This window comes from Oryctolagus cuniculus, chromosome 5, assembly GCF_051225735.1.
Source record: "Oryctolagus cuniculus isolate XC-2025 breed Fujian yellow rabbit chromosome 5, ASM5122573v1, whole genome shotgun sequence".
Taxonomy (NCBI): Eukaryota; Metazoa; Chordata; class Mammalia; order Lagomorpha; family Leporidae; genus Oryctolagus; species Oryctolagus cuniculus.
In genome coordinates this window covers 86,493,351-86,520,000 of record NC_142871.1, presented here as the reverse complement: position 1 = coordinate 86,520,000, position 26,650 = coordinate 86,493,351, and the positions used below count along the sequence as shown (strand labels likewise).

The window sequence follows — 26,650 nt, the reverse complement described above, 5'->3', positions numbered from 1 at the left end:
CTGATGGGGCTGACGCTGTGGCATAGTAAGCTGAGCCTCTGCCAGTAGCAACGGCATTGCCTGTGGGTGCCAGTTCCTGTTCCAGCTGCTCCTCTTCTAATCCAGCTCTCTGCTTATGGCCTGAGAAACCAGTAGACGATGGCTCAAGTGCTTGGGCCCCTGCACCGGTGTGGGAGACCCAGATGAAGCTCCTGGCTTTAGCCTGGTTCAGCTCCAGCCACTGCAGCTATTTGGGGAGTGAACCAATGGATGTAAGACCTTTCTCTGTAACTCTACCACTCTTGAATAAAAATCTTAAAAAAAAAAAAAAAAATTGTTCTAGTCCAGGTCGCTCCTCTTCCAGTCCAGCTCTCTGCTGTGGCCCAGGAAGGGAGTGTAGGATGGCCAAAGTGCTTGGGCCCCTGCACCCGCGTGGGAGACCAGGAGAAAGCACCTGGATCCTGGCTTCAGATCAGCCAAAGCGGCCATTTAGGGGGTGAACCAATGGAAGGAAGACCTTTCTGTCTCTCTCTATCAAAGACAAAAACAAAAACAAAAAAATTCAAGAAATTGAGGCTCAGAACTTGCCAAACTTGCCAACTACACAGACAACTGCCAAAACAAGAATTTCATCATTTTTCCTTATCAGATCACACAAGACAATTTACAGGAAAATGGTCTGAAAAAATTAACAGTGATTATTTTCTTTCAAGTAGGAATTACTTTTATCCTCCTTAAAATTCAAGGGCTTTTTTTTTCCAAGTTTAAATAGATTTTTCAAAATCTAAAAGAGTATGAAACCTTTGGCATGGGAACAGGTACTAGGTGTTGATAAAGAAGCCTCTCTGATATAAAGAAGTATATAAATTGGAAATTTAATATTTTCTCTGAGTAACAAATCTCCACCCTTTAGCAAAACATATTAAAATGTCTGCACAACTAATATTTGAAACATTTTCAGGAGCATATCTTCAAAACATGGCAGAAAATATTTCCATTAATGTTCCATTTTATTAAGCAAATTTCCAATTATTTACCATCACAAGTAGTAGAGTCAATAACAAGAACTCAGTAACTCTTGACCTTGGCATTTCTGATTGAAAGCTTTAAATTAAAGTCTTCTTTAAAAGCTGTTGTTACAAATTTGCTTAACAAGTTTGAACATCATTTTTTATTCTCCAGTCAGTAAACATAAAAACATATACAATTTCTTTTAACACTATACAAAATTTCACTTACATCTGATTCTTTGCTGCTTGCCTCTGAGCTTTTCTTTCTTTCCTTTTCTGATCTGGTGGCTTAGCAAAAACAATTTCAATGTTTTCTCCTTCCAAGTCTTTGCCATTCATTTCTTCCATAGCCTTAAATAATTACACAATGATCAATACAAAAGCAGCCTTTCAGAATGATGACTCATTTAAAGTAAAAAAAAAAAAATTTTTAATTATCATTACTTTTGGAAAGATAGGAAGTCTCACCCTGTCAAATACACAGAACTTAAGATTTCAAAGATCCAATTCTCCAACTTTTGTAAATTGAGACTAAACCAAGGTCAACAAAGGCTTGAATAGATTCCACAATCTAAGTTTCATCCAATTTTTAAAACATTCTCATTCTAGGATAACTAAAAGTTATTGGTCTAGTTTAATTGCCTATAATTTCCACCACTTACTTACCTTAACAGCACCATCTCGTTCATCAAAATGAATGAATGCATAATCTTTTAGTTTCTTTACTCGTTCCAGTTTTCCAAACTGACTAAATGCCTTTTCTAAAATCTCTTCTGTTACAGTATTGGCAAGGTTACGTACAAAAAGTACCTTCACCTGAAATTAAAAAAAAAAAAAATTTCTCAGCATATTTCCAACAAATTCAATTTACAAGACACTAACACCTCACCTTTCAAAGTTAACTTGCATCACAACCCATTAGACTACCACATATATAAAAGTAAGTTTCCAACTCCTTTGGGTAAATACCAAAAAGAGACTGTTGTCAGGTCAACAAATCTAAAACAGATGCCTTACCAAAGATACATAAATAAAAAAGCATAAGATGTTCATCATTCACTATTAGAAGATGGCAAATTAAAACAAAAGTGAGGTAACCACCCACTGGAACGGTCAAAATCCAAACACCAACAATAAACATGGAGCAATAGGAAATCTGTCAGTAGAGACGCAAAAAGGTACAACTACTTCAGAAGAGAATTTAACAGCTTCTTAGGAAACTAGGCATATTCTTTCTAGTTAATACAGCACTCCTTTTGTATTTATCCAAAGGAGCTAAAAACTTACATTCACACAAAAACCAGAAAACAGATGTATATACCAGCTTTATTCATAATTGCCAAAAATTAAAATCAAGATACCCTTCAATAGATAAATGGATAAACTGATGCATAAAGAATGAATTATTCACCACTACCAAGGAGTGAGCTATAAAGCCACAAAAAGAGAAACCTTAAATGTGTTACTGTGAAAAAAGCAAATCTGGAAAAAAAAAAAAAGGCAGCTATATACTGTATAATGTCCTAAAAAGATTAAACTCCAGAAATGTCAGTGACTGCTGGGGGTTGAGATGAACAGGCAAAGAACAAAGGATTTTCAGGGCAGTGAAACTGGTCTGTTATGACACTATAATTTTGGATACATGCCAGTATACACTTGTCAAAACCAATAGTGAAACTTACTGTAAAATATGGAAATTAAGTGACAGATTCATCAATTTTAACAAAAATATCAATGCAGTGTGGGCTGTTAGTGGGGTGACTACATGTGTAAAGGTAGGAAGTATTTGACTACTTTTCTATTTACTGCCCAATTCTGCTGTAAATGTAAAACTTCTCTAATAAACAATTTAGAAGGAAAACTAAAGATAGACTGTATATTCAGTAGTTTTTAATAAATAAATAATATTTATTTATTAATAAATAAATAAAAAATCTACAAGGGATAGTTAAATTCCTGACACCCTGGAAGAGTTGTTGAATGTTTAACACTCAACATAGGCGGTCAAAACTAATTAGGGGCCGGCGCTCTAGCTCACTAGACTAATCCTCCGCCTTGCGGCGCCGGCACACCGGGTTCTAGTCCCGGTCAGGGCGCAGGATTCTGTCCCGGTTGCCCCTCTTCCAGGACAGCTCTCTGCTGTGGCCAGGGAGTGCAGTGGAGGATGGTCCAAGTACTTGGGCCCTATACCCCATGGGAGACCAGGATAAGTACCTGGCTCCTGCCATCAGATCAGCGCAGTGCACCATTGGAGGGTGAACCAACGGCAAAGGAAGACCTTTCTCTCTGTGTCTCTCTCTCACTGTCCACTCTGCCTTTCAAAAAAAAAAAAAAAAGAAAAAGAAAAAAGAAAAAAAAAACTAATTAGGACCAGTTCTTGAAATTTTTTGTTGTTGTTGCTTTTTTGGTAAACCCATGATCTTTATTTTTTTTATTTTTAATTTTTTGACAGGCACAGTGAGAGAGAGAGACAGAGAGAAAGGTCTTCCTTTTTCCGTTGGTTCACCCTCCAATGGCTGCCGCAGCCGGGACTAGAACGCGGTGTGCCGGCGCCGCAAGGTGGAGGATTAGCCTAGTGAGCCGCGGCGCCAGCTACCCATGATCTTTAATTCTTGCCCTATGCCACAGAAAATCTAGAAATCTTTGCGCACATTCTCTAGAACAGCTGTCTCAGGGGAATGTTTTTCTTTTTTTTTTTTTTTCTTTAACTTTTATTTAATGAATATAGATTTCCAAAGTACAGCTTATGGACTACATTGGCTTCCCCCCACCCCCCCGATGTCTTACCTGCCACCCGCAACCCTCCCCTTTCCCGCTCTCTCTCCCCTTCCATTCATATCAAGATTCATTTTCAATTTTCTATATATACAGAAGATCAGTTTAGTATACATTAAGTAATGATTTCAACAGTTTGCACCAACATAGAAACACAAAGCGAAAAATACTGTTTGAGTACTCGTTATAGCATTAAATCTCAATGTACAGCACATTAAGGACAGAGATCCTACATGAGGAGTAAGTGCACAGTGACTTCTGTTGTTGACTTTACAAACTGACACTCCTGTTTATGGCATCAGTAATCTCCCTATGCACCAGTCATGAGTTTCCAAGGCTATGGAAACCCCTTGAGTTCTCCGACTCTTATCTTGTTTAGACAAGGTCATAGTCAAAGTGGAAGTTCTCTCCTCCCTTCAGAGAAAGGTACCTCCTTTGAAGACCTATTCTTTCCACTGGGATCTCACTCAGAGATCTTTCATTTAGGTCCTTTTTCTTTTTTTTTTTTTTCCCTCCCAGAGTGTCTTGGCTTTCCATGCCTGAAATACTCATGGGCTGGATCGAATGCCTTTAGGGCTGATTCTGAGGCCAGAGTGCTGTTTAGGACATCTGCCATTCTATGAGTCTGCTGTGTATCTCGCTTCCCATGTTGGATCACTCTCCCCTTTATTTATTCTATCGGTTAGTATTAGCAGGCACTAGACTTGTTTATGTGATCCCTTTAACTCTTAGTCCTTTCATTATGATCAATTGTGAACAGAAATTCATCACTTGGACTAGTGAGATGGCATTGGTACATGCCACCTTGATGGGATTGAATTGGAATCCCCTGGTATGTTTCTAACTCTACCATTTGGACCAGTTCTTGAAATCTTAAAGAGGAAAGGAAGCCATCAAAATTAAGATAAATTCTTCTCTCAATCCTGAAAGTTTCTCTAAGTACAATTCAGAAACTTAACTTTTTAGCTAAGAAGTATTAGTTTGTCCTAAATCTGAATTTACTAATCTAAAATGCAAACCCAACAATAGTTTTTATAGGTCAGAGCAAAAGAGGATCCTAAATATCTTCTGTCCTCTAAGATCACTTTAATCCTTTAATAACATTCGGCATTCCTCACAGTTCACATTCTTTAACTTTGACTTAGTTATAAAAGGGGGCTTTAAAAGCTCATGAGAAAAAAATGGAATTAAATGATTTAGATCTTTTTGAAGCTCCCTCACAGTGGACAGTCTGTAACTTTTAAAGGAGTACTCCTGAAAGACAAAGGGTGGAGAACTTAACTGCAAACTGCAAGAGCATGTAGTCAAGTGTTGACTCAAGAGATGTTTATTCTCATAGGCTAGCTCACTGACTGCTGAAGCAGGATGCCTAATAATAGCTAAACGTAACTGCAGGAGCTCTGCTGGGCTGGTACAGTTCACTATTTTTAGGAGCAAGACTTTTAACACAAAAACCATATAAGTTAACGGCACTATTCTCAAAAACTCAAAAGACATTGCTCTTAGAACTTACATAAAAATCCAAGGGAACCATCCCTACAAAATGTAGGCTAACTACTTCATTAAAGAATGATGACTACACAATTATGGCCAAGGGTCCTTGAGTAACTATCTACACTCACTTTTCAGGAATATGGTATTTCTATAGTGTGGCCTCTCTCACCTCAAAAACTGTGCACAATTCATTCTAAGTTCTTTTGGGCCCTTTCAACCATCTCCCATCAATTCCTCAAACCAAATATCTTAACTTTCATTACCTTTGCCATAACCTCAGGATCAGGATCTTCTATAGGATCAGCCCATTCAACAGTTCCAACATTTCCCCAGACCTTGACTTTACCACTCATTAGCCTACGCCTTGCCTGGGCAGCTGTTTTGTGATCTTCATATTCAAGAAAGCAAAAGCCTCTGTTTTTTTTCTTGTCATCTGGTTGGTGGTATAAAATGACGTCTGTAAGACCCTCTGAAAATAAGCAACCATTTCAGAGCTTTAGCATAAAATAATTAACAAGCACAAGTAATCAAAGGATTTGTTATTCTAAGATACTACTTAAAAGTCAAAGTGAAAAAGAATCTTTTTATTAGCCATCTTTAACAAAGGACTGTCAAAATCAAGTCCAGATAATTTTTCTAACCCACCCTTTCCAAGTTCACCCAACATAGAAACAAAACGCCCAACAAAGTAAATGTATTCCCTTAACTAGATCTAAGGATATTTTTGTTTCTGCTAACTAAATCACAGTAAGGTAGATAAAAGTCTTTACATAATCTTTTAAGAAAACATCAATATAGGGGGCCTAGCATTGTGGCACTGCTTTCAATGTTGGCCTCCCACACTGGAGTGCTGATTCCAGACCTGACCGCTGCACTTACAACTGAGAAAGCTTGGGCCCCTGCCACCCACATGGGAGACGTGCATAAAGTTTCAGGCTCCTGGCATCAGGCTGGCCCAGCCCCAGCCACTGAAGCCATTTAGGGGAGTGAATCTGCAGATGGAAGCTCTCTGTATCTCTTCCTCTTTGTCACTCTGCCTTTCAGATAAATAAATCTTAAAAAAAAAAAAAAAAGTGGGGGGGGGGGGGTGGCACTGTGTGACAGCAGATTAAGCCACAGCCTACAATGCTGGCAGTTTGAGTCCTGACTCCTCCACCTCTGATCCAGCTCCCTGCTAATGTGCCAGGGAAAAACAGTGGAAGATGGCTAGAGGACTTGGGCCCCTGCATCCATGTGGGAGACCTGGAAGGAGTTCCAGGCTTCTGGCTTCAGCCTGGCCTACCTCTGGCCATTGCAGCCATTTGTGAAGTAAATCAGCAAATGGAAGATTAACTCTTCCTCCCTTTAACTCTGCCTTTCAAATAAATATATAGATCTTTATTAAAAAAAAAAAAAAAGTCAATGTAGGTCAAATACAGTTTTTCTTACTATGCAAGTAAACACGAATTTTTAATGCATTTTTCTGGTCTCATGTATTAATAATTTTATTTCTAAAGTAGTACCATCTAACAATATCTTTTTATCTTTTTAAGATTTATTTATTTATTTGAAAGTCACTGTTACACAGAGAGAAGGAAAAGGCAGAGAGAGAGGTCTTCCTTCCACTGGTTCACTCCCCAGATGGCCACAATGGCCAGAGCTGCACAGATCTGATCCGAAGCCAGAAGCTTCTTTTGGGTCCCCCACGTGGGTGCAAGGGCCCAAGGACTTGGGCCATCTTCCACTGTTTTCCCAGGCCACAGCAGAGAGCTGGATTAGAAGTGGAGCAGCTGGGACTTGAACCAACACCCATATGGGATTCAGCACTGCAGGTATTGTCTTTACTCACTATACCACAGTGCCGGCCCCAATTTAACAATTTCAAATGTTCCTGAAGACTGTAGCAAGCTGGTATTTTGCTAAATACTGTAAGCAGATAAAATTATTTTCTAATAAAAGCAGCTTATAACTTAGAAACTTACAAAAAATGACTTAAAGTTCAAATATATTAGAACATGTTGGCAATGTATAATCCATTTATAGCTAGAATACTCCCCACTCCCATAACTTGGGGAAAAAAATGGAAACAGAACAATGATTTTGCAGACTGAATTCATGTCTCTGCTGTATTCCTTACTAACTCATATAACGTTTGGCAACTTATTTCCCAAAATCTATGCCTGTTTTCCTGACCTGAAAAATGGGATTATTGACCTCAAAGTTTTAGCAAAGATTCAATATACCAACAACTGTAGTGTTCAGTACAACGTTTGCGGCACACAGAAATAGGTTATTGTATTCAGTGGTAAAAGCTGCACCTCAAACAAATCTAACTTACCTGTTACTTTGCTAAATTCTTCAAGAATCTGTTCCTTGGTTTTACTCTTAGGAATAGAGCCGACAAAAAGCCTATTGTTGGCAACCGAGATGCAGACACCAATATGTTTTCCAGAACGAATTTCATGATTATTATACTGAAAGCGAGAACAAGATGCAGTATGTTTTTAAATTACTTAAAATATAGATAAGAAATATTTATTACAGGAAGTTCACAAATTTCATTTACAAACATAAAAGTTTAACATATTAAAATTTCAACACTATGTGTTTGAAAAGTATTTTTATCCTTTAAAAAATATTGACCATAATTCCCACATATCCTTTAAAAAATATTGACCATAATTCCCACATAAAAGGGAAACATAATGAGACAGGTATGAAGATTTTACTGACAAAACAACTTTATGAATCTACTGCAAAAATTTATTGCAAAATTCTTGAAAGCTAGGAAACTTACCAGGAATCAGGTTTGTAGCAGCTTATTTAAATTCAAAAACTGCTGATTTCATATTAACATAACATCTACTTAAATTCATTTTGCCATTTAGTTATTCTCATATAAGTGCAACTGATTCCAGGACCAGTAAGCTTTTTCTTTGTTAACCAGCACGTAAATCAAAAGCTGCAATAAGAAATTTTGCCCTTCAAACAAACCTTAACAAAGAACTCCTAAATTAATTTATCAATCAAAAACCTGAGTAGATTACATGCCACGTTGTTAATGGTAGTTATCATAGGGACATTCAATTTCTGTGAGATGCACTTTAGATTAAAAACTTCGATTTACAAAAGCAAAAATTTAAAGAGCTCCTTTTTATTCTGAATCTACTTTTTCTCACTTCATTTTCATCAAGCAAACAGAAAAGTTAAAGAAAATAAATTATGATAAAGATACAGAATCAGCTCTAATATTATAGTGAAAAGACAACTTAATTTTCCAGTAACCATTTCCCACAGAATGTTGAGATACAGACAAAGTGACAACCAGAATTATTTACAAACCAAAGATCAAAGGCATCCAAGTTATCTGGAAAAGTAGATCAGATAGTCTACATAATTAAACCACCCCGGGGCTGGTTATTTTTACCCCAATAACTCAGTTTAGGCTACCCAATGGGTTAATGCCCTGGTCTGAAGCACCGGCATCCCATATGGGCGCCAGTTTGAGACCCGGCTGCTCCACTTCCAATCCAGCTCTCTGCTATGGCCTGGGAAAGCAGTAGAGGATGGCCCAAGTCTTTGGGTCCCTGAACCCGCATAGGAGACCAGAAGAAGCTCCTGGCTTCGAATCAGCGCAGCTCCTGCCGCTGCAGCCAACTATGGAATGAACCATCAGGTAGAAGACCTCTCTCTGACTCTCCTCTCTTTGTGTAACACTGACTTTTAAACCACCTCAAAGTTTTATAATAGTAATAATGGTGGTTAACAGTAGCAATAACTTATCAATCCCCCTATAGTTGACCTTGAAAGCTATTTTATAAATAAATACAATCTAAAGGACAAACATGAATTCTCATACAACTTATACAACAATCTTAGGGCAAAAGCAAAACCTTTCCCCTATTATTCCCATTCTTGCACAATAGGTACATCAGGTATAACAGAAAAAAAAATTAACAATTCAGAAAGTTGATTCCTCCTTGTCCCTTTTTCCATCTCCAGATAATCAGAACTAAAGTGCAGGTACTGTTCTCCAGTTTAGAAGAGTTTCATACTTTTTTACCCCTATAACTCAGTTTAGGCTACCCAAGTCTGAAAGTCATCCTGATCCCAGGTTTATCTCTATTTCTCTACATTTATACCAACAACAATCATCTCAATTTAAAAAAAAAATTATGATGTCTGCCTATTGAAAAAAAATAGGTCCTCGCTACAAAGAGATAAAGTTCAAATACTGAATGTCAAGCCCATTCTTTAAAAAAAAAAAAATTTTTCCTGCTACTTCCTCTTTGTTTCCACAAGGCATACTTACTCTATAACTGTTCAAACACGCAGTTTTCAAACTCCTAAGCTTCAGAGGGAAAATGACTTCCCTAAAACTTCCATCATCCAAACTCTTCTGCACACCTGCAAATTAAGCTAAACTTCAAATACTGGGCAATCTCTAAATCCTGTAAGGGTCAACAAAACACCCCTTTATATTAATTCAAACAGTTCTCACAAGGACTGATTCTGCTTCCAAGGAGATATTTAACATTCTTGACTGTCACAACTCGGGGAAAGGGAGTACTTGCTGCTGATATCTAGTAGGTAATAAAGGCCAGAAATGGGGATACACATCCCACAATTCACACAGGACAGTCTACCAAAACAAAGAGTATCAACAGTCCTGAGTTTGAGAAATTCTACCACATACTTTGTTTTCTCATATGGCATTTATATTCTATTTACAAGCCTTTCTCCTCCATTAGACCAAGAATCTTTAAAAGCAAAAACATTCATGTTACTTGAAAACTTAAGAACTATGACCAAAACTATCACTGCATGGGGTTCTACATAAGTAGACTACAATGTCTTATTTTACAAATAAAAAAACATATGAACACAATAAATTGCTGTAAAACATGTACATTCCATAATTTTTTTAAAAGATTTCTTATTGAAATGATTACAGAGACAGATCTTCCATCAACTGGTTCATTCCCCAAATGGCTGTAAGAGCTGGGGCAGGCCCAGGCCAAAGGCCAACAGCCCTGAACTCCATCTGGGTCTCCAACATCAGTAACAGAGGTCCAAGAATGTGAGCCACCTTCCACTGCCTTACCAGGTTCATTAGCAAGGAGTTGGGTTTGAAGCAGAGAAGCCGGGACTTGAAATGGTGCCTATATGGGATGCAGTTTGTACAGGTGGCAGCCTAACCGGCTGAACCACAATACCACCCTCTCCCTAGATTCTTACAACTGAGTACCAAATAGCCATTTTTAATGAGATATCAAAGGCTTTCAATTTGATCATCTTGTCTGTAACTCTACCAGTTAACAAAACTTATTAAATATCAGAAAAATATAGGAATTAATATGAAGGGTAAAAAAAGGAGAATTACTTTAAGGGTGACTTTTTGTTTGCATTTTATTTCCAGTGTTCTAAGTACAAGGGCTATCCAGTGCTAAGATAATACCTAACCAAAAATTTGTAGCAAAAACTGCAATTCTTAATTATACCAATACCATTGAGGACAACCAAGCTCCTTAAAAGAAATCTCAAAGGGAAAGGTAAAACAGAGAACACAAAAATTCCATCAAAGCAACAATAATCAGATATATAGGGAGTGGTCTATCTGTAACATGGAAAAACTTCCATTACCCATCAACATTAACAACACTGCTTCAAAAGTAATGACCACTGCATTATCTATATAGAAAACCATTCATTTCTTTCCTTCCAACCCATCATCACTGGCCCTGCCAATCACATTAATCAAAGCAGAACAGAGAGGGTGTGAAGAATGAATATTGTCTCTGAACAATAAAAATAATACAAATATTCAGTGGGATTTGTAAAACACTGTTAACTCTCCACTCTTTTTCAATGAAAAACAAACTTGAAACAATTATAGGTAACAGAAAGTAAACTGGTTTTCTAATAAAAAAATAAATCATTAAAGAAAAATAAGGAGACTCTACCAACATTCTGTCCAAATAAATCAAAAGTAATAACTAAACATTTCCTGAAGCTATACTCCATCTATGGATTAAGCATGCATTTTATTCATATTTAACAGCTTAACCTTACCACTCTAACAGAAGTCTAGTACCCTAAATTAAAAAAAAAAAAAATTCTAAGAACATGGTAGTAGGCTTAATTTCCACCTGCAGCACCAGCATCTCATATAGGCACCAGTTCATGTCCTGGCTGCTCCTCTTCTCATCCAGCTCTCTGCTTAAGGCCTGAGAAAGCAGTGGAAGATGGCCCAAGTGCTTGGACTCCTTCACCCATGTGGAAGATCCAGAAGAAACTTCCTGGCTCCCAGCTTCAGATCAGCCCAGTTTTAGCTGCTGCAGCCATTTGGGGAGTGAATCAGCAGATGGAAGACCTCGCTCTTTTTCTCTCTCTCTCTATCGGTAACACTCTCAAATAAAGTAAAAGAAAAAAGAAAAAGAAGGGACATACAAAAACAAATCGGATCCTTAACTAATGTGTTGTGGCTAAGTGTGTTTAGTCACCACTTGCGACACTGGCATCCCATATCCAAGTAGATAGTCCGAGCTCCAGATGCTCCACTTCTGTTCTAGCTTCCTATTATTGTACCTGGGAAGGCAGCAGAAGATGGCTAAATACTTGGGCTCTAGTGGTGTTCCTGGCTCTTGGCTTCAGCCTGGCCTAGACCTGGCTGGATTTTGAAGCTATCTGGGCAGTGAACCAGCAGATAGAAAATGTTTGTTGCTCTGCCTTTCAAATACATAAATATAGATAAATCTTTAAAGGTTCTAATTCAACACTTAAAATTCTCTCCAACATTATTATTTGAGGACATTAATGACAATACAAAAAATGAACAAAAAAAGTGAGGTCTGGGCGGATGGGCCTGTGATATTATGGAGGCTCCAGTAATCTAACTTTTAGAATCTGTACCACAGTGAAGCAACCAAATATAAATATAAATTCTGATCATGTTGGAAATTCATATTTACTAAATAAAAAAATATATAAAAAATAAATTGGAAATTTATATTTACTAAATAAAAAAAATAATAAATAAAAAATTCTGTTCATCAGCCAATATTTAACACCAATCAAAATAGGAGTTGTATAGTCTGGAGCATTCGACCTGTCTAGACCCATAATTTTAATTTATTTATTTACTTGAAAGTTGGAGTTACACAGAGAGGAGAGGCAGAGAGAGATGTCTTCCATCTGCTGGTTCACTCCCCAGTTGACCACAACATATGGAGCTAGACCAATTTGAAGCCAGGAGCTTCCTCCGGGTCTCCCACATGGGGGCAGGGCCCAAGCACTTGGGCCATCCTCCACTGCTTTCCCGAGCCACAAAAGAGAGCTGGATCAGAACTCGAGCAGCCAGGACTCGAACCAGCACCCATACGGGATGCCAGCACTGCAAGCGGCAGCTTTACCCACTGCACCACAGTGCTGACCCCAAGACCCAGAATTTTAAGTGTTACTTCACTTCCTCATAGATGTCAGTCATCAAATTCCCTGAAGTTTATCATTCACAGCTTTGGAATGTGACCCAGAAGTGGTTGTTCAGTCCTAACTCTTCTGAGGTCTGTCCACTTTGAACATTTTTTTTTTTTTTAAAGATTTATCTGAAAGGCAGAGTTAAAGGGAGAGAAGACACACACACACACACACACACACACACACACACAGGGTAGGAGGGGGATATCTTTCATCTGCTGGTTCACTCCTCAAGCAGTCACAACAGCCAGGGAGAAGCCAGGAACTTCTTCCAGGTCTCCCAAGTGGGCACAGGGGCCCAAGCTCTTGGGCTATCCTCTGACGTGCCTCCCTACCAAGGCACATTAGTGGAGAGCTGTATGGGGAGTAAGTAGCCTGGACTCAATCCGGCACTGACATGGAATGCCAGCACTGTACATAATGGCTTTACCTGCTACGCCACAACATTGGCCCCTACCTCCTCCAAGCCACATATACCTACAACCAAAGCTCATGGTTCTTTTTTTTTTTTTTTTGACAGGCAGAGTGGGTAGTGAGAGAGAGAGAGACAGAGAAAGGTCTTCCTTCTGCAGTTGGTTCACCCTCCAAATGCCATCATGGCTGGCGCGCTGCGGCCAGCGCACCGTGCTGATCCGAAGGCAGGAGCCAGGTGCTTCTCCTGGTCTCCCATGGGGTGCAGGGCCCAAGCACTTGGGCCATCCTCCACTGCCTTCCCCGGGCCACAGCAGAGAGCTGGCCTGGACCAGGACTAGAACCCGGTGTGCCGGCGCCGCTCGGTGGAGGATTAAACTATTGAGCCGCGGCGCCAGCTATGATTCACTTATACCTTATGCTTAATAATTTCTTCCCCAATAATAGCAAAGTGTTTCCAAGAGATGTTGGCACTCCAGCATCAATAAAGAGTAACATCAATAATACAATATTGTTTAAGCAGAGCAAGACTGAGAAGTCTAGAATAAACTGGAAACCATTACTAATTTTCTACTTCTACACAGTATATTACATATAGTCCATGTTACCCTAGCTTATTTGGCAACCACACCACACTGCTGACTCATACAACATACTTGTTAACTTGAGTATAGGACTTCCATTTTGTCAATTCCATCTTGCTACATGTGAACTATCTTCCCTAGACTACCAAAATATTCTCATATCCCAATTATGTCAAGTAAGGCATTCTTTGTAGATTCAAGTCACTAAACATTTAAAGTGTAGTCCAAGAACCCCTTCTGTTAAATCACTAATAAAACTTGGAATAGAACCTCTACTAGGGGTAGGCATTTAGTCACTGATTAGGACACCTTGTCCTACATCAGAGTGCCTGTGCTTTGAATCCTGGATCTGAATTCAGAGTCCATCTTCCTGCTTATGCAGACCCTGAGAGGCAGCAATGATGGCTCCAGTCTCCTGGACCGAGTTCCCAACTTCTGGCTTCAGTACCCCTAGCCACTGAGGGCATATGGGGCATGAATCAGTGGATGGGAACCTCTCTCCCTAATTAAAACAGAAGAGAAGAACCACCTATAATATAATAGATCAGTAGTAGACTGCCATTTCTCTCTCCAAAAATCTTTGACTTCTCCTTTCTTGTTCTGCAATCGTCTTTTTGGGTTGTTCTCTTCATCATCCTTCATTATTCAAACATTTACATCATGCCATCCACATCATGGCTCAAAACTTTAACGACACTATGCAGCTTATCCCAGCAATTATGAATATTCTAGCATTAACTTTTTTTTTTTAAAGATGTATGTACTTATTTGAAGGGCAGAATGACAAATACCCATCTCCTATATGCTGGTTCACTTCCCAAATGACTACCAACAGCCAAGGAAGGGACAGGGTGAAGCTAGGAATGAGGAACTCTTCCACACAGGTGGCAAGAATTCAAGTACTTGAACTATCCATTGATTCCCAGGCATATCAATGGAATAGCTAACACTCTAGATACAGGATGTTGAGCAGCCCAGCATCCCAAGTGGTGCCTTAACCTACTGTACCACATGCCAACCCCTGGCACTAACTTTACATAAGTTTTATTTCCTACTTATTTTTATAAAATACTACTGCAACTAGGTTTTCCCATTTTCTTCCTATATTGCTCAAGCCTCTTCATCACAAAGTCTTTTCTGACAACCCTAACTCAAAGTAGCATATCCCTTCATCCTGTCTTTACCATTTGATTCCACTGCAATTATTGTTAACCTCTCATACCTTACATTCTACAATCAAGAACTTGGGTATTGTACCAACAGATTTTATGATGAACACACTGAATACCTGCTAAGTTCCTACTAAAATATTTCATGGACCTACTTTGTCAGCAACATTCACTGAAAAGGTTGTACATACATTATGGTGTTTTGTCCATGAACCACTTTTCTGAATAAAACTTAGTGGCTATTAAAATCTTAACTTCTTAAGTGCAAATTGGGATCTTATCTATTTCAATGTTCATAATATAGGCACCACTAGCATTTTCACCAGAATATTGCAAACAGAGGCTAGAAAACCAATTATACAGAAATACAATTCGTGAAATATATAGAATTATCATAAATTCTAATGTCATAAATGATGGAAGGTGGCACCAATAAGCCAGCCATGTTATTTATTCAGCACCCACTACATAGTACTGTTCTATATGCTAAAGATACAGAAAAAAAAGAAATTATTGTGATCAAAAAATATAAAAGAAATAAGCTCAAGTTAATCTAAGAAAAACTTATTTTTAATCACATTCAGGATAATTTCATAGGGTAAAACTGAATGATAACCTGCTCAAAGTTAGGAAAGGCCTTCTAAGAGGAGCTGATTGTAAGGTAACAATCGTAACAACTGGGCTATTCTCAAAATACATAAAAGACCAGCAAGAGGCAGTCTTGAGATGGAAACAGTCATAGCTAAGAAGAGGACAAAAGAAAGCAAAGTAAGGCTTGACAGGTAATGAAGAAGAACAATAAGAACTAGATGTGACAGAGCCTTGTTTGGAACTTATTTTTCAGCAGGAAAACGCTGTGATCTAATCCACACTGCCTAATGTAACATGGTATTAGAAGGCAACACAAATTAGAATTCTTCAGTAATCTGAATGCTACAAATGCTATCATGGGCTAGAAGGGTAGCAGTGAATATGGTCAAGTGTCAGAAATACTTAGGTAGTACAGACACAACTTACTTCCTAAGCTCCTTTTAACACTACAATACCCAAATTGAAATAATCAGGCTACTGGCTTAAACTGCTATACTACAGCTAAAGCTGGTATTTAGCTGTATGGCATTAGCAAATACATCCCCATCTACAGAATGCAAACCATCCCAACAAATCTGAATAAAGGGTTAAGGTGGAATTTAAAGGTAACAAGGTAGCACCTGGCTCCTGCTTCTTTAAGTACTCAAGCAAAAGCTATTAACCACCTTTTCACAAGATTAGATACAGCTTCCCCTACTAGAATATCATCATTTACAGATTTTTTTTTCACTCTCCCCAAAACAAGGCAGATCTTGGCTGGAAAACATCATTTAAGAAACTTGGAGGGGTAGATATTTGGCCTTTTAGTTACAAAACTGATTAAGAAACTCACATCCCATGTCCAAGTACCTGGTTTCAATGCCCAGCTCCAGTTCCTTCCTCCAGCTTCCTGCTAAATGCAGACCCTGGGAGGCTGAAGTGCTCATGGCTCAAGTGACTGGGTTCCTGTCATTTATGTGAAAGACCCAAATTGAGTTCCAGGCTCTGGGTTTCAGCCCCACTCAATGTGACTATTTGGTGAGGGAACTAGATAAGGTAAGGAGCTCTCCCTGTGTTTCCTAAATTAATGAAACTTGGGAGATGCTTCTAACTTCCTGCATCTTCTTCAGCTACTCATATCAATTAACCCTTCTTTGATTTTCACAAATTTAAGATTTACGATAGTTTTTTTTAAATATAGAAAAATCATTGTTCTTCAAAAAATGCCAAGTATCTACCCTTAACCTATGATACTCCTCAACACAAAGGAAAGCAGTAAGAGAAGTGCTTCCATCTTATTATCCATTATACTTATATAATAACTAGAATGACACCTGAATTATATAAAATTTTACCTTATAACTCAAATATAAAAAAAGACACAAAACAGGGAGTTTCTAGAGTACACTCCCTTGGAGAATATATTTCAGAAAGAGATATTCATTTTGACAAATGAACTCAAAGCAGCAAAAAAAAACTTTTTAAAAATTGAAATCAACTTAAATGTTGTGATTTTACATAGGATGTTTCAGTTATTTCATTTCCTGAACTACAAGTCTAGTCCTTTTGCTTTATTTATTTTATTTTTTTGGAAGGCAGAGTACACAGTGAGAGAGAGAGACAGAGAAAGGTCTTCCTTTGCCGTTGGTTCACCCTCCAATGGCCGCCGCGGCTGGCGCACTGCAGCCGGCGCACCGTGCTGATCCAATGGCAGGAGCAAGGTGCTTCTCCTGGTCTCCCATGGGGTGCAGGGCCCAAGCACCTGGGCCATCCTCCACTGCACTCCCTGACCACAGCAGAGAGCTGGCTGGCCTGGAAGAGGGGCAACCGGGACAGAATCCGGTGCCCTGACCGGGACTAAAACCTGGTGTGCCGGCGCCGCAAGGCGGAGGATTAGCCTAGTGAGCCACGGCGCCGGCCTAGTCCTTTTGTTTTATTAAGGCAAACCTCCCATAAAGCATTCTTTAAAAAGAAAAAAAATCCAATTCCTCTCAGTTTTATGAGGGTACTTCAAAAAGTTCACGGAAAAGGAAATTAAAAGACTTCTTTTGCTGAAAAAAAAAAAAAAACTTGTTAATTCATGCAGGGTGTTTTTTTTTTGACAGGCAGAGTTAGAGAGAGAGAGAGAGAGAGACAAGACAGAGAGAGAGACAAGACAGAGAGAGAGACAAGACAGAGAGAAAGGTCTTCTTTTCCATTGGTTCAGCCCCCAAATGGCCGCTAAGGCCGGTGTGCTGCGCCATTCTGAAGCCAGGAGCCAGGTGCTTCCTCCTGGTCTCCCATGCAGGTGCAGGACTCAAGCACCTGGGCCATCCTCCACTGCCTTCCCGGGCCACAGCAGAGAGCTGGACTGGAAGTGGAGCAACCGGGACAGAATCCAGCACCCCAACCGGGACTAGAACTCAGGGTACCGGCGCCGCAGGCGAAGATTAGCCAGGTGAGCCTTGGCGCCGGCCTATTCATGCAGTTTTTAAAATGTGTTTTCCATGAATGTTTTGAAGACCCTTACCACTAGAATGTCTTTTAAAGGACACTCAAAACCATGTTACTTACTATAGAATTATATACCATCTACCTCTAGTGATGTATCATTAAAGTATCTAGAAACCATCTAGAAATGGGTTCCAGTGAGGATCTACCATAATTAAGAATTGGGAGCAAAACCAGGACTCAAACCCAGGCACATCGGATGCCGGTGTTCCAACCAGCATCTTAACTGCCAGGTGAAACATCTTGCCCTTGCATTCTATTTTTAAAGCCATCTATTTCCTTTTTTCTTGTTTGTTTTTTAAAGATTGTATTTATTTGAGAGAGTTACAGAGAGGAGAGATAGAAGACGAGCTCTCCCATCCACTGATTTCTCCTTAGATGGACACAACAGCCAGGGCTGGAGCCAGGGGCTTCATTCAGGTCTCCCACATGGGTTGCAGGGACCCAAACACCTGGGCCATTTTCTGCTGCTCTTCCCAGACCACTAGCAGAGAGCTGGATCATAAATAGCCAGCACTCTAATCAACACCCCAGTGGGATGTCAGTGTCACAGGCATCCACTATGCCATGCCAGCCAACATCTATATTCTTACAAATAGCATACTCTCCTAATGTTCAACCTCCAACCACTCATATTACACATACTGGTAGAGGGTTTGAAGCCATAAAATAGCAAAACAAAGATACAGGTTGAGTGTCCTTAATGTGAAATGCTCCAAAATCTGAAAAACTCCCCCAAATTTGAAGTATTTCTGGCCCCAAGCATTTCAGATAATGGAAGATACTGAACTTGTGTATCTGATGGGAAGAGAAGAGGAAAATTTTTCAGGAGAAATAATTCTGATGATTTAAGCTTGCTTTAGAATATCCATGAAATCTATAAGCCAGATAAGGCAAAATGAGAAAATACTTGACACATCTACAAAGCTTCTCCCTGGTTATATACCGTGTACATTCCCTAGGTTTAAAATTAAGCCTCATTTCTAACTATAAAAATTCAGAAACCACTTGAGTCACAGAATAAAACTAGCTGGAAGAAGTTACTTTAAGTGTTTAAAAAAAAAAAAAACACAAAAACTGGAAATAACTATGTCCTATTGCCACTCACCACAAAATTCGTAATTAACCAAGAATTTATCATGTCTTTGTGGACTATTTAAAAAAAAATGGATGGCCCAGGTGTGTCCGAAAATTATGGGAGATCATAGTTACTTTCTTAAACTGTTTCACATTCCTATAAATTTAAACAAATCACTAAGCCAGAAAGTTCAAGAATCAGGAACATTACCTTATAGATCATGAATCCTATCAATTATACTTGCAAAGAACACTGTTGCAGTGTTTACATAGTGAAAGACAACACTGAATCAGCAGTTCAAGAAATATTTGGTAAACTCTTAAGCACAGGGAAGAAAAAACATGGCATTAAACACAGTGAATATGAATATTGAAGTGGGAAAAAAAAGGCTTACCAGTTTAACAGCCTCCTGAGCTGCTTCTTTTGTACAAAAAGTGACAAACGCATAACCTCTATTGAGACCAGTGAGTGGATCCATCATAAGACGAAGATCCCAAATAGGTCCAGCTTTCTCAAATAAAGGAACAAGCTCATCCTCAAATAGATCTCTTGGGATCTTCCCCACAAATATCTGTAAATTAAATATGAAGTGAAAACCATGGAGAATTTCTTTAGGAAATGAGATACCCATGCTTTTATTGCAAAAGGTGCAAGTTTTTAGTTTCTTTACCTCAGTGCCAACAGAAGGCTGCTGACCTGAATAAACGGAATCTGGAGGCGGTCCCCCATACTTCCTCTGTCCAGTGGTCACATCAAGTGTGTAGCCTGTTCTTTCCAAGAGTGCCTTAAAAAGTTCAAATATCATTAATACACTGAATTCACAAGGCCACACCCATGCATTTAACAGTGAAAAATCCATCTTGTTAAAAATCTTTACAGTTATCTTAGCAATTATCTCCCATGAACAGGTCTCTGTGTTTCAGAATTTTCCCTTTTATGCGCACTGATTACACCTCTAACTCACTGTCAAAATTTTAGTGTCCTGTTCAAATCATTTTCTAGTCTGTAATTATTTATTGAGCAATGGTCACTGAGGGAAAAATTAAGATCAATTCACCAGCAACTTTCAAGATAGGGTGTATCTACTTTGCCAATACCTCCCCAAAAAATCCAACTGCTCTGGCTGTGTGTCTCCCAAATCTGAATTTCTTACAGAATAAATTCCTTGCACCCAACTCCAAGGTGCACACTGCCATTCTGGGCATTTTGTCAACTTTGAAGAAATTACACTCCTCAACCAAGTCTAGAAACTTGGGATCTACAGGAAAAACCACCTTATTATCTGACATTAAAGTACCATGCTTCACAGGACAGCATGGGTTACTCAGAAAATATAGAGCCAAAATAACTTTGAAAACTTCATGAAATTGCAACAATGTGACATAACTGCTACATTTTATCTCCCTAAAAGTGCATTGTTAAAATTTACACAATATTTACTCAAAACATTAGGATTTTCTCTTTATCCACTATAGGCAGAAGTTTTAAAAGTAATCTGTTACCCTAACAAAAGTGTCAAGAATTATTCCTCTTCTCTGCCATCTCAACCACAAAGTGCAAAATCAGTTTTCAAAATAAAACCAATCCATTAATTAACTAGCAAATTCTGAAATAAGACTAACAGAAGCCACATGACAAAATTTATCAAAGCACTGTTAAATGATCTAAGGTCACCTTAGTCTCTGAAAATAAATGACTAAACAGAATCTAAACAGCTTCCATTCAAAGTACATTAAATATTTATGAAAAAACACTGTATTCATAAAAACTTTTCTAAACTTTCTAATAGAAATGTTCACAGAAAGATACACTGTTCTAAAAGCCATTTTTCTATGACACCCAAGTATGACTGCAAAACTATGTAACAAACTAAAAACTAATTTCCCTTCAGATAAACTAAATCATTAAATGGCTCATCTTTCCTTTTTCTCATGCATAATCTGTGCTATGATTTTTTTTTACCTTTATCTTCCTATGACCCAAATACCAACTCTGTTGAACCCATAACAAGAAACTTATCCCTTCTATCAAATTCCCTATAAAAATGTTTCTATGCCTTCTTGCCACAATTTCAGTCCCATTAAGCATTTAAGCTGCTCCCTTCCAAAAACAGAACTGAAAGTCCCATAAACTAAATTGTTTATTAAGTCTTTCAGATGTAGATTTAGTAACAACTGACATCATTACAACAGGTACAATTCCCCCTGTCTATGGAAAAACTAGATTCATAATTCATTCAATCAGATCTTTGAAAGTCTCATGGTTGACATTAACAGCTAACTTCCATATTCCAATATTCTAAGCTACCCTCATCCCCTATCATTAAACCAACCCATGTCCTTAACTGATTTTCTTGGGCTTTAACTCTTGACTGAAGAACACTGGCATACTATCAAGAGCAGCAGGTTAAAAACTAACATGATCACAATATTTTCTACGAGCTAAAAAACTCACCAACAAAATCAAAATGTAGCTGAATTTGAGGCATTTTGCCATAGAACCTTAGAACAAACCAAAACTCTTCCACTCCCAGTCTGTTCTCTCATTTGTATTTCCACACTAAACAACCTGATTACTGCTTTTAGAATTAAACATTAATAAACCATACTAATCCAAAAGGAAGGTAGCAGTGTTTACATTCTAAATGCATTGGAGTTCTAGATTTCTAAGAAAAGCAGCCAGCTAATAAAGTACACACTCCACACTCCACCACTATGAAATGAACTGATTCCCTCCCACTTCAATTTAACTGACAATATCCTAGACTTACTTTTCCAAAAAGTACCTAGTAATAGAATGGACCTACTTCTTTAAATGTTTTATCTGTAATACTAACACAAATTTAATCATCAATAGCTAAGTAAGATAAACTGAAAAAACAGCAAATTGTCATAAGAATAATTTAAAGGCAGACAACTTCAAAAACTAGAAAAGATGACTAAATTGTGTCAACATTTTAGAAATAGTCATATAAAGTTCACACCCCAAGAACATTTATCAAAGTTACAAAAAGTAGTTAAAAGAACCATAAAACTAAGGGAGTTTTAAAGACTTACCTTAATTTTTGCCTCATCTGGTCCTTTACTAGAGTCCGCTACTTTGGTCCCCTGTTTTTCTCTCTGCCTGTAAGTCTTCATGACTCCACATAAAAAGGCACTTTTGTTCTGTAAAGACATTTCCCATTCATATTTAAATTATCATATCTGCAGCTAATAAAACAAAGCAGATCAAAAGTACTCAAATTTTTCAATTCTCTTCACAATGACACTACATTAATATTACCTGAACATGAGAGAGATCACTGTCTTTAAACTGCTGAAGAACTGCCAATGCACCGTCTTCATTGAATTCTTTCAAAGCTTCAATAGCTCTTTCATCTAAATCACTATGTGCAACTAGCCCTAGAGAAGAAAAAAACGAAATTAGTTAATGACATTTATATTTGGGGGAAAGTTTTTTTTTTTGTTCCCAGAAAAGACCATGTTGGCCAATATGGGTACATGTGTGCCAACTAACAATTCTTCTATCCCCCTTATCTGCATAATGAAAAACACAATTTTTGCCATTCTGAACTGCATCCCTAAACTAAATAAGGTCTCTCAACCACACTTAAAATACTCATGAGTTAACTTCTTTTACATCTTTGTGTCCAAGTTGGATAGTTCTGAACACCACAGTATTTCTATAGTAACTACATAGATTTACAACACCTACGATCAACCAACTACCGACGATGACAACTGAATCTACTCAATTTCAAATACCACTAGAAAAAGTAACAGCCACTCCAAGACAAGAGAACAAGTCTACAGTTACCAAACTACTTAACAAGAACCCTACTATAAAAATACCAATAAAAAAAAAACACCACATGGCCTGCTCCCAACTTTTAACAGCTGTTGCTAGTGTCATGTACTTATCCATCAGGCAGCCAGCCTTCAGCTCCTAACCCTCCCTTCATCCCCCCATCTACACACCTTAACCTCTAGTTCAAACCCAAATTAACCGACTATCACAAGACCAAACTCCAGTTCCCACACTTATTGGAAACCACAAAAAGTTGCTATTTTAGCTCAAAGCCAGAAATCCAATAGTAAAATTTCATATGTAATTTTGCAAGTGTTTGTTCTTACCTGCAACGTAAATTTCATCTAGTTTTTCAGCAACTTTCTGTGGTAAACCAGCATCAAGCAATGTCTGAAAATTTTCTGAATGGATAACTGCGGAAGTAGTATCCATGGGCTCTTCAGTACCATTTCCATTAACATGTTCTGTAGCCATGTTTCCAGAGATCTGTTCAAACGCAATAAGCAAAATTAAACTAGGATCTTCAAAAAGTATAGAGGACAATATGAGAGCCCCAATATTTACTTTCTCTACCATTTACTACACTAACCAGACTGTGCCTCCCTTTAAAGAAGCCCTACTTTAAAGTCACTAACACCTGACAAGCCAGATTTGGTGCGCGGAGCACAGAAGGACCGATTCACTATATTCTTCCTTAGCACCACCCCTGACTCACCTGCTAACACTCCCTAGGAAATGCCCTATTACAAATGAAGCCCAATCAGCACGAAGACGAGCCAGCCAGCCGGCCACATGCAGCTGTGCCCACACCAAGAATAAGATGTGTGTATGTGGAAAAAAGCTGGGCTCGTCCCTCTCCAAGATAAACCCCCAAAAGTGCGCGCTTTTCCCGCCTGCCGATTATGGATATCAGTAACAACAGCCAGTGAAGAACAAAGCGCTCACACAAGCCACCTTCCCACCACCCAATTTCTCCACCCTTCACCCCCCGCACCCCAAAGCCCGCCCCCGACTCCGCACCCAAAGCAGCAGCCTCACCACTGCGGCCGCCAGGAGCCCATTGGAAACACGTGCTCTGCGCCTTCAAATGTCCTACAACTTCCTTCAACGGAATCCCACCGAGTCCCAGGCCAAGACGACCGTCACCGGCTCCCAACATCAACCCGAAGCCGCGGTCGGAGCCCCCAGAAAGCTGCAGCAGCACAACCTCGCCCCTCAACACCGCGGCCGCGGCGGCGCCAGGCCACAGGCTCTCCCCGCCCCCCCAGCGCCGCCGTCTCCGCCTTGACACATGGCCCTCCGCCCCAGGCTCTCCCCGACGCGGGCGACCCCCGGGCCGCCAGCCCGGCCGAGACGTGACCTGCGGCGCGCGGGGCAAAGCCCCCACCCCTCGCCCCTCAGTGCAGTGACTGCGGCGCTGGGGCCGACCAGCCGGTTGCGTGAGGGCGTTCCTCGAACAGCCCGACGCCTGCGGGACCCCAGCACCGCCCAAGCCCACCACACGGCTGCGGGACAGGACCTGCTCCTCTCCGCCCACTCCCGCGCCCCGGCGATGGCCACGACAGCACCAACTCCGCGGCCGCTCGCGGTCCGCGCGGGCCACGGGGCTGCGGAGGCGCCTCCTCCCGGGGCGCCGCAGACAAAGCCCGAACGGCGGCAGCACATGGAGAGGAGGAAGTGTCGGCGCGGACCGCGGCCTACTCCCTGGCAGCCCCAGTCAACGTGCTCCTCTACCCCTTGGAATCCATTTTCCAGAAAAGCCGGTTTCTCCCCGCGCCGCCCTCCCCCAGCTCGCTCCACAATGTCATGGAGCTCCCCTCCCAGACCCGGATCCCAGCGGTCGTTACCTCCCCGTTGGGCTGTGGCCGAGGAATCCTGTCCGAGGGGATCGGGTTGCGGGAAACGCGTGCTCGCTGCTCCCTGTGTCCGGCGCGAGTGGAGCTGTTGTAAAATGGCGGCCGAAGCTCACGCCGCTGGCAGCAAACCCGATCCAGTTCCACTCGCCTCCGAGCGCGCTCCCGGTGCGCGCGCGCGCCCCCGCGTGACCCCCCCCCTTCCCTCCCCTCCCTCGCGCGTCCGCTTCTCTCACTCACTCACTCAGCCCCTGCCCTCCGCCTGCTCCTCCTTCTCCCCTATCACCACCACCACCACCACCAGCAGCAGCAGCAGCAGCAGCAGCCGCAGCCGCAGCAGCCGCCGCCGCCGCCTCCGGCCGCCTTCTCCTCTCGGCCTTTCTTCTTCCCTCTGTGTTCCTTCCCCTCGCCGCCCCCACTCCCGTCTGCGGTCCCTCAGGCACGAGTGGCCGCCTTGCCCCTTCTCGCTGACTCGCTCGCTCGCACGCTCGCTCACTCCCTCCCTCTCTCGCTCTCTCGGCCCCGTCCCCCAGTCCCTGCCGAGTCGGCTCCTCTCTTTCTCTCTCCCGCGCTGACGTGACGACGTAGCCTACGCCTCGGGACGCGCGCCCGCGGGCTCCGCCCCCACGCCGCGCCGCCTCCCCAGCTCCTCACTCCGGGGGAGCGCGAGACCCCGCCCTTCCGCTCCGGCGGCGGCCGAGGGGCAGAGAGTGAATGAAAGGCCCGCCCCTTCCCTTCGCGACACTCCCCCTCCCGCTCCCCTCCAGGCGGGGCGGGCCGGCTCAGCGTGTCCCACTCGTTCTCCTTTGTCAGGAGACAGGCATCTCCCCACCCCGCCCCGCCCCACCCCCACCGCCGCACCACGCGCACGCCACCCCCACCGCCGTCCGCTCCACGCCTGCCAGGTCCCGGGCCGACGAGGCAGGGGGCGCGGTGCGAGACCGCAGCTCCGGGGAGAGCACCCACCGGTCCGTGCGCGCCGGCCCCCGCCCACGGAGCCGCCGCGTAGCCGTTCCAAGCGGTGTCCACGCTGCCGCCGCCGCCCCGCGCTCTCCTCGCTCGGGAAGCTGCAGGCGCACGTGTCCCCCGGGGCGGGGCGAGTCAGACAATGGGGCCGCGGGGGAGGGGAGCGGCGCGGAGACCCGTGGACCTTCGGTTCCCCGGGCCGGTGGGATTCTGCTGCGGGAGTCGCCCCGGGGAGACCCGGTTTCCCCAGCTGGACAATAGGGATCCCCCCCGCCCCACTTCGCCGGCCCCGCGCCAGCGCGGCTCGGCTTTCAGGAGGACCTTGGGCGAAGGGAGGGGCGCCCCAAGCTCGGACGAGGAAACCCCAGCTGCTATTGAGGGGAGAACGGGGCTGCCGCCTGTGGAGCGACGAACGGCTCCCGCCTTGGGATGATACGAAGGCCAGATTTGGAAGCGAAGCCGCGCGGTCGTGGAGGGTTGTGCAATACTCCGTTTCTGTCTCTGGCCTTTTAAGCAGTTAAGGGCTTCCTCCCGGCTCAGTTTGAGCAACTTGAAGCAGCACAAAGCTGCGTGGTTAGGACAACTGTGAGGAAGATATGTTTCTTTTGAAAAAATCGTGGCAACTGACTTACATGAAGTGACATTTCCTTTGTAATCATTTACTAGGTACAAGAAAGACAAAGGCATTTGAATTTCAAACGCGATATGGATACTGATTTTATCCAATGCAGCTGTAATGAAAAATAGTAGCAATATCCTTTTGGTTGAAAAGCTTATTTTCTAGAGTTTACTGGTTCCTCAAATGAGCTCTGTGCTATGATAACAAATCAGTGGTTTAAGGAAAAGTTAGATAAGCATTCTTCAAAGTGTATAGCCACATAAAATGCCGGATTATTTCTATAAGTGACTTGGTCAAGTACGAAATACTTAGTGGCTGAATACTGTGTGTGTGTGTGTGTCACTCTGCCTTTCAAATCTTTTTTTTTTTTTTTTTTATGTCTAGAGGCAA

The 26,650-nt window shown here is 41.4% G+C and overlaps 1 protein-coding gene across 10 annotated transcripts in view; it reads right to left on the bottom strand.

Moving 5' to 3' along the window:
• The window catches only part of SYNCRIP (synaptotagmin binding cytoplasmic RNA interacting protein), a 35,506-nt gene extending 9,422 nt beyond the window's left edge, over nt 1-26,084 (bottom strand). For 3 of the 10 annotated variants that reach the window (XM_070073816.2, XM_070073817.2, XM_008263174.5), the window contains exons 1-10: nt 25,642-26,084; nt 23,149-23,308; nt 22,298-22,416; nt 22,072-22,179; nt 19,686-19,799; nt 19,410-19,586; nt 7,576-7,711; nt 5,522-5,727; nt 1,656-1,805; nt 1,219-1,340 (exon numbers count right to left, since the gene is read on the bottom strand). In XM_070073816.2, coding sequence (XP_069929917.1) covers nt 1,219-1,340; nt 1,656-1,805; nt 5,522-5,727; nt 7,576-7,711; nt 19,410-19,586; nt 19,686-19,799; nt 22,072-22,179; nt 22,298-22,416; nt 23,149-23,296 — 1,280 coding nt within the window. In that variant the 5' untranslated portion in view covers nt 23,297-23,308; nt 25,642-26,084. Of the gene's footprint in view, nt 1-1,218; nt 1,341-1,655; nt 1,806-5,521; nt 5,728-7,575; nt 7,712-8,034; nt 8,200-19,409; nt 19,587-19,685; nt 19,800-22,071; nt 22,180-22,297; nt 22,417-23,148; nt 23,309-24,669; nt 24,810-25,641 lie in introns of those variants that run through there. The other 7 variants (XM_008263175.5, XM_008263172.5, XM_008263173.5 and 4 more) reach the window with 3 other exon arrangements.
• Nucleotides 26,085-26,650: the final 566 nt, after the last annotated feature.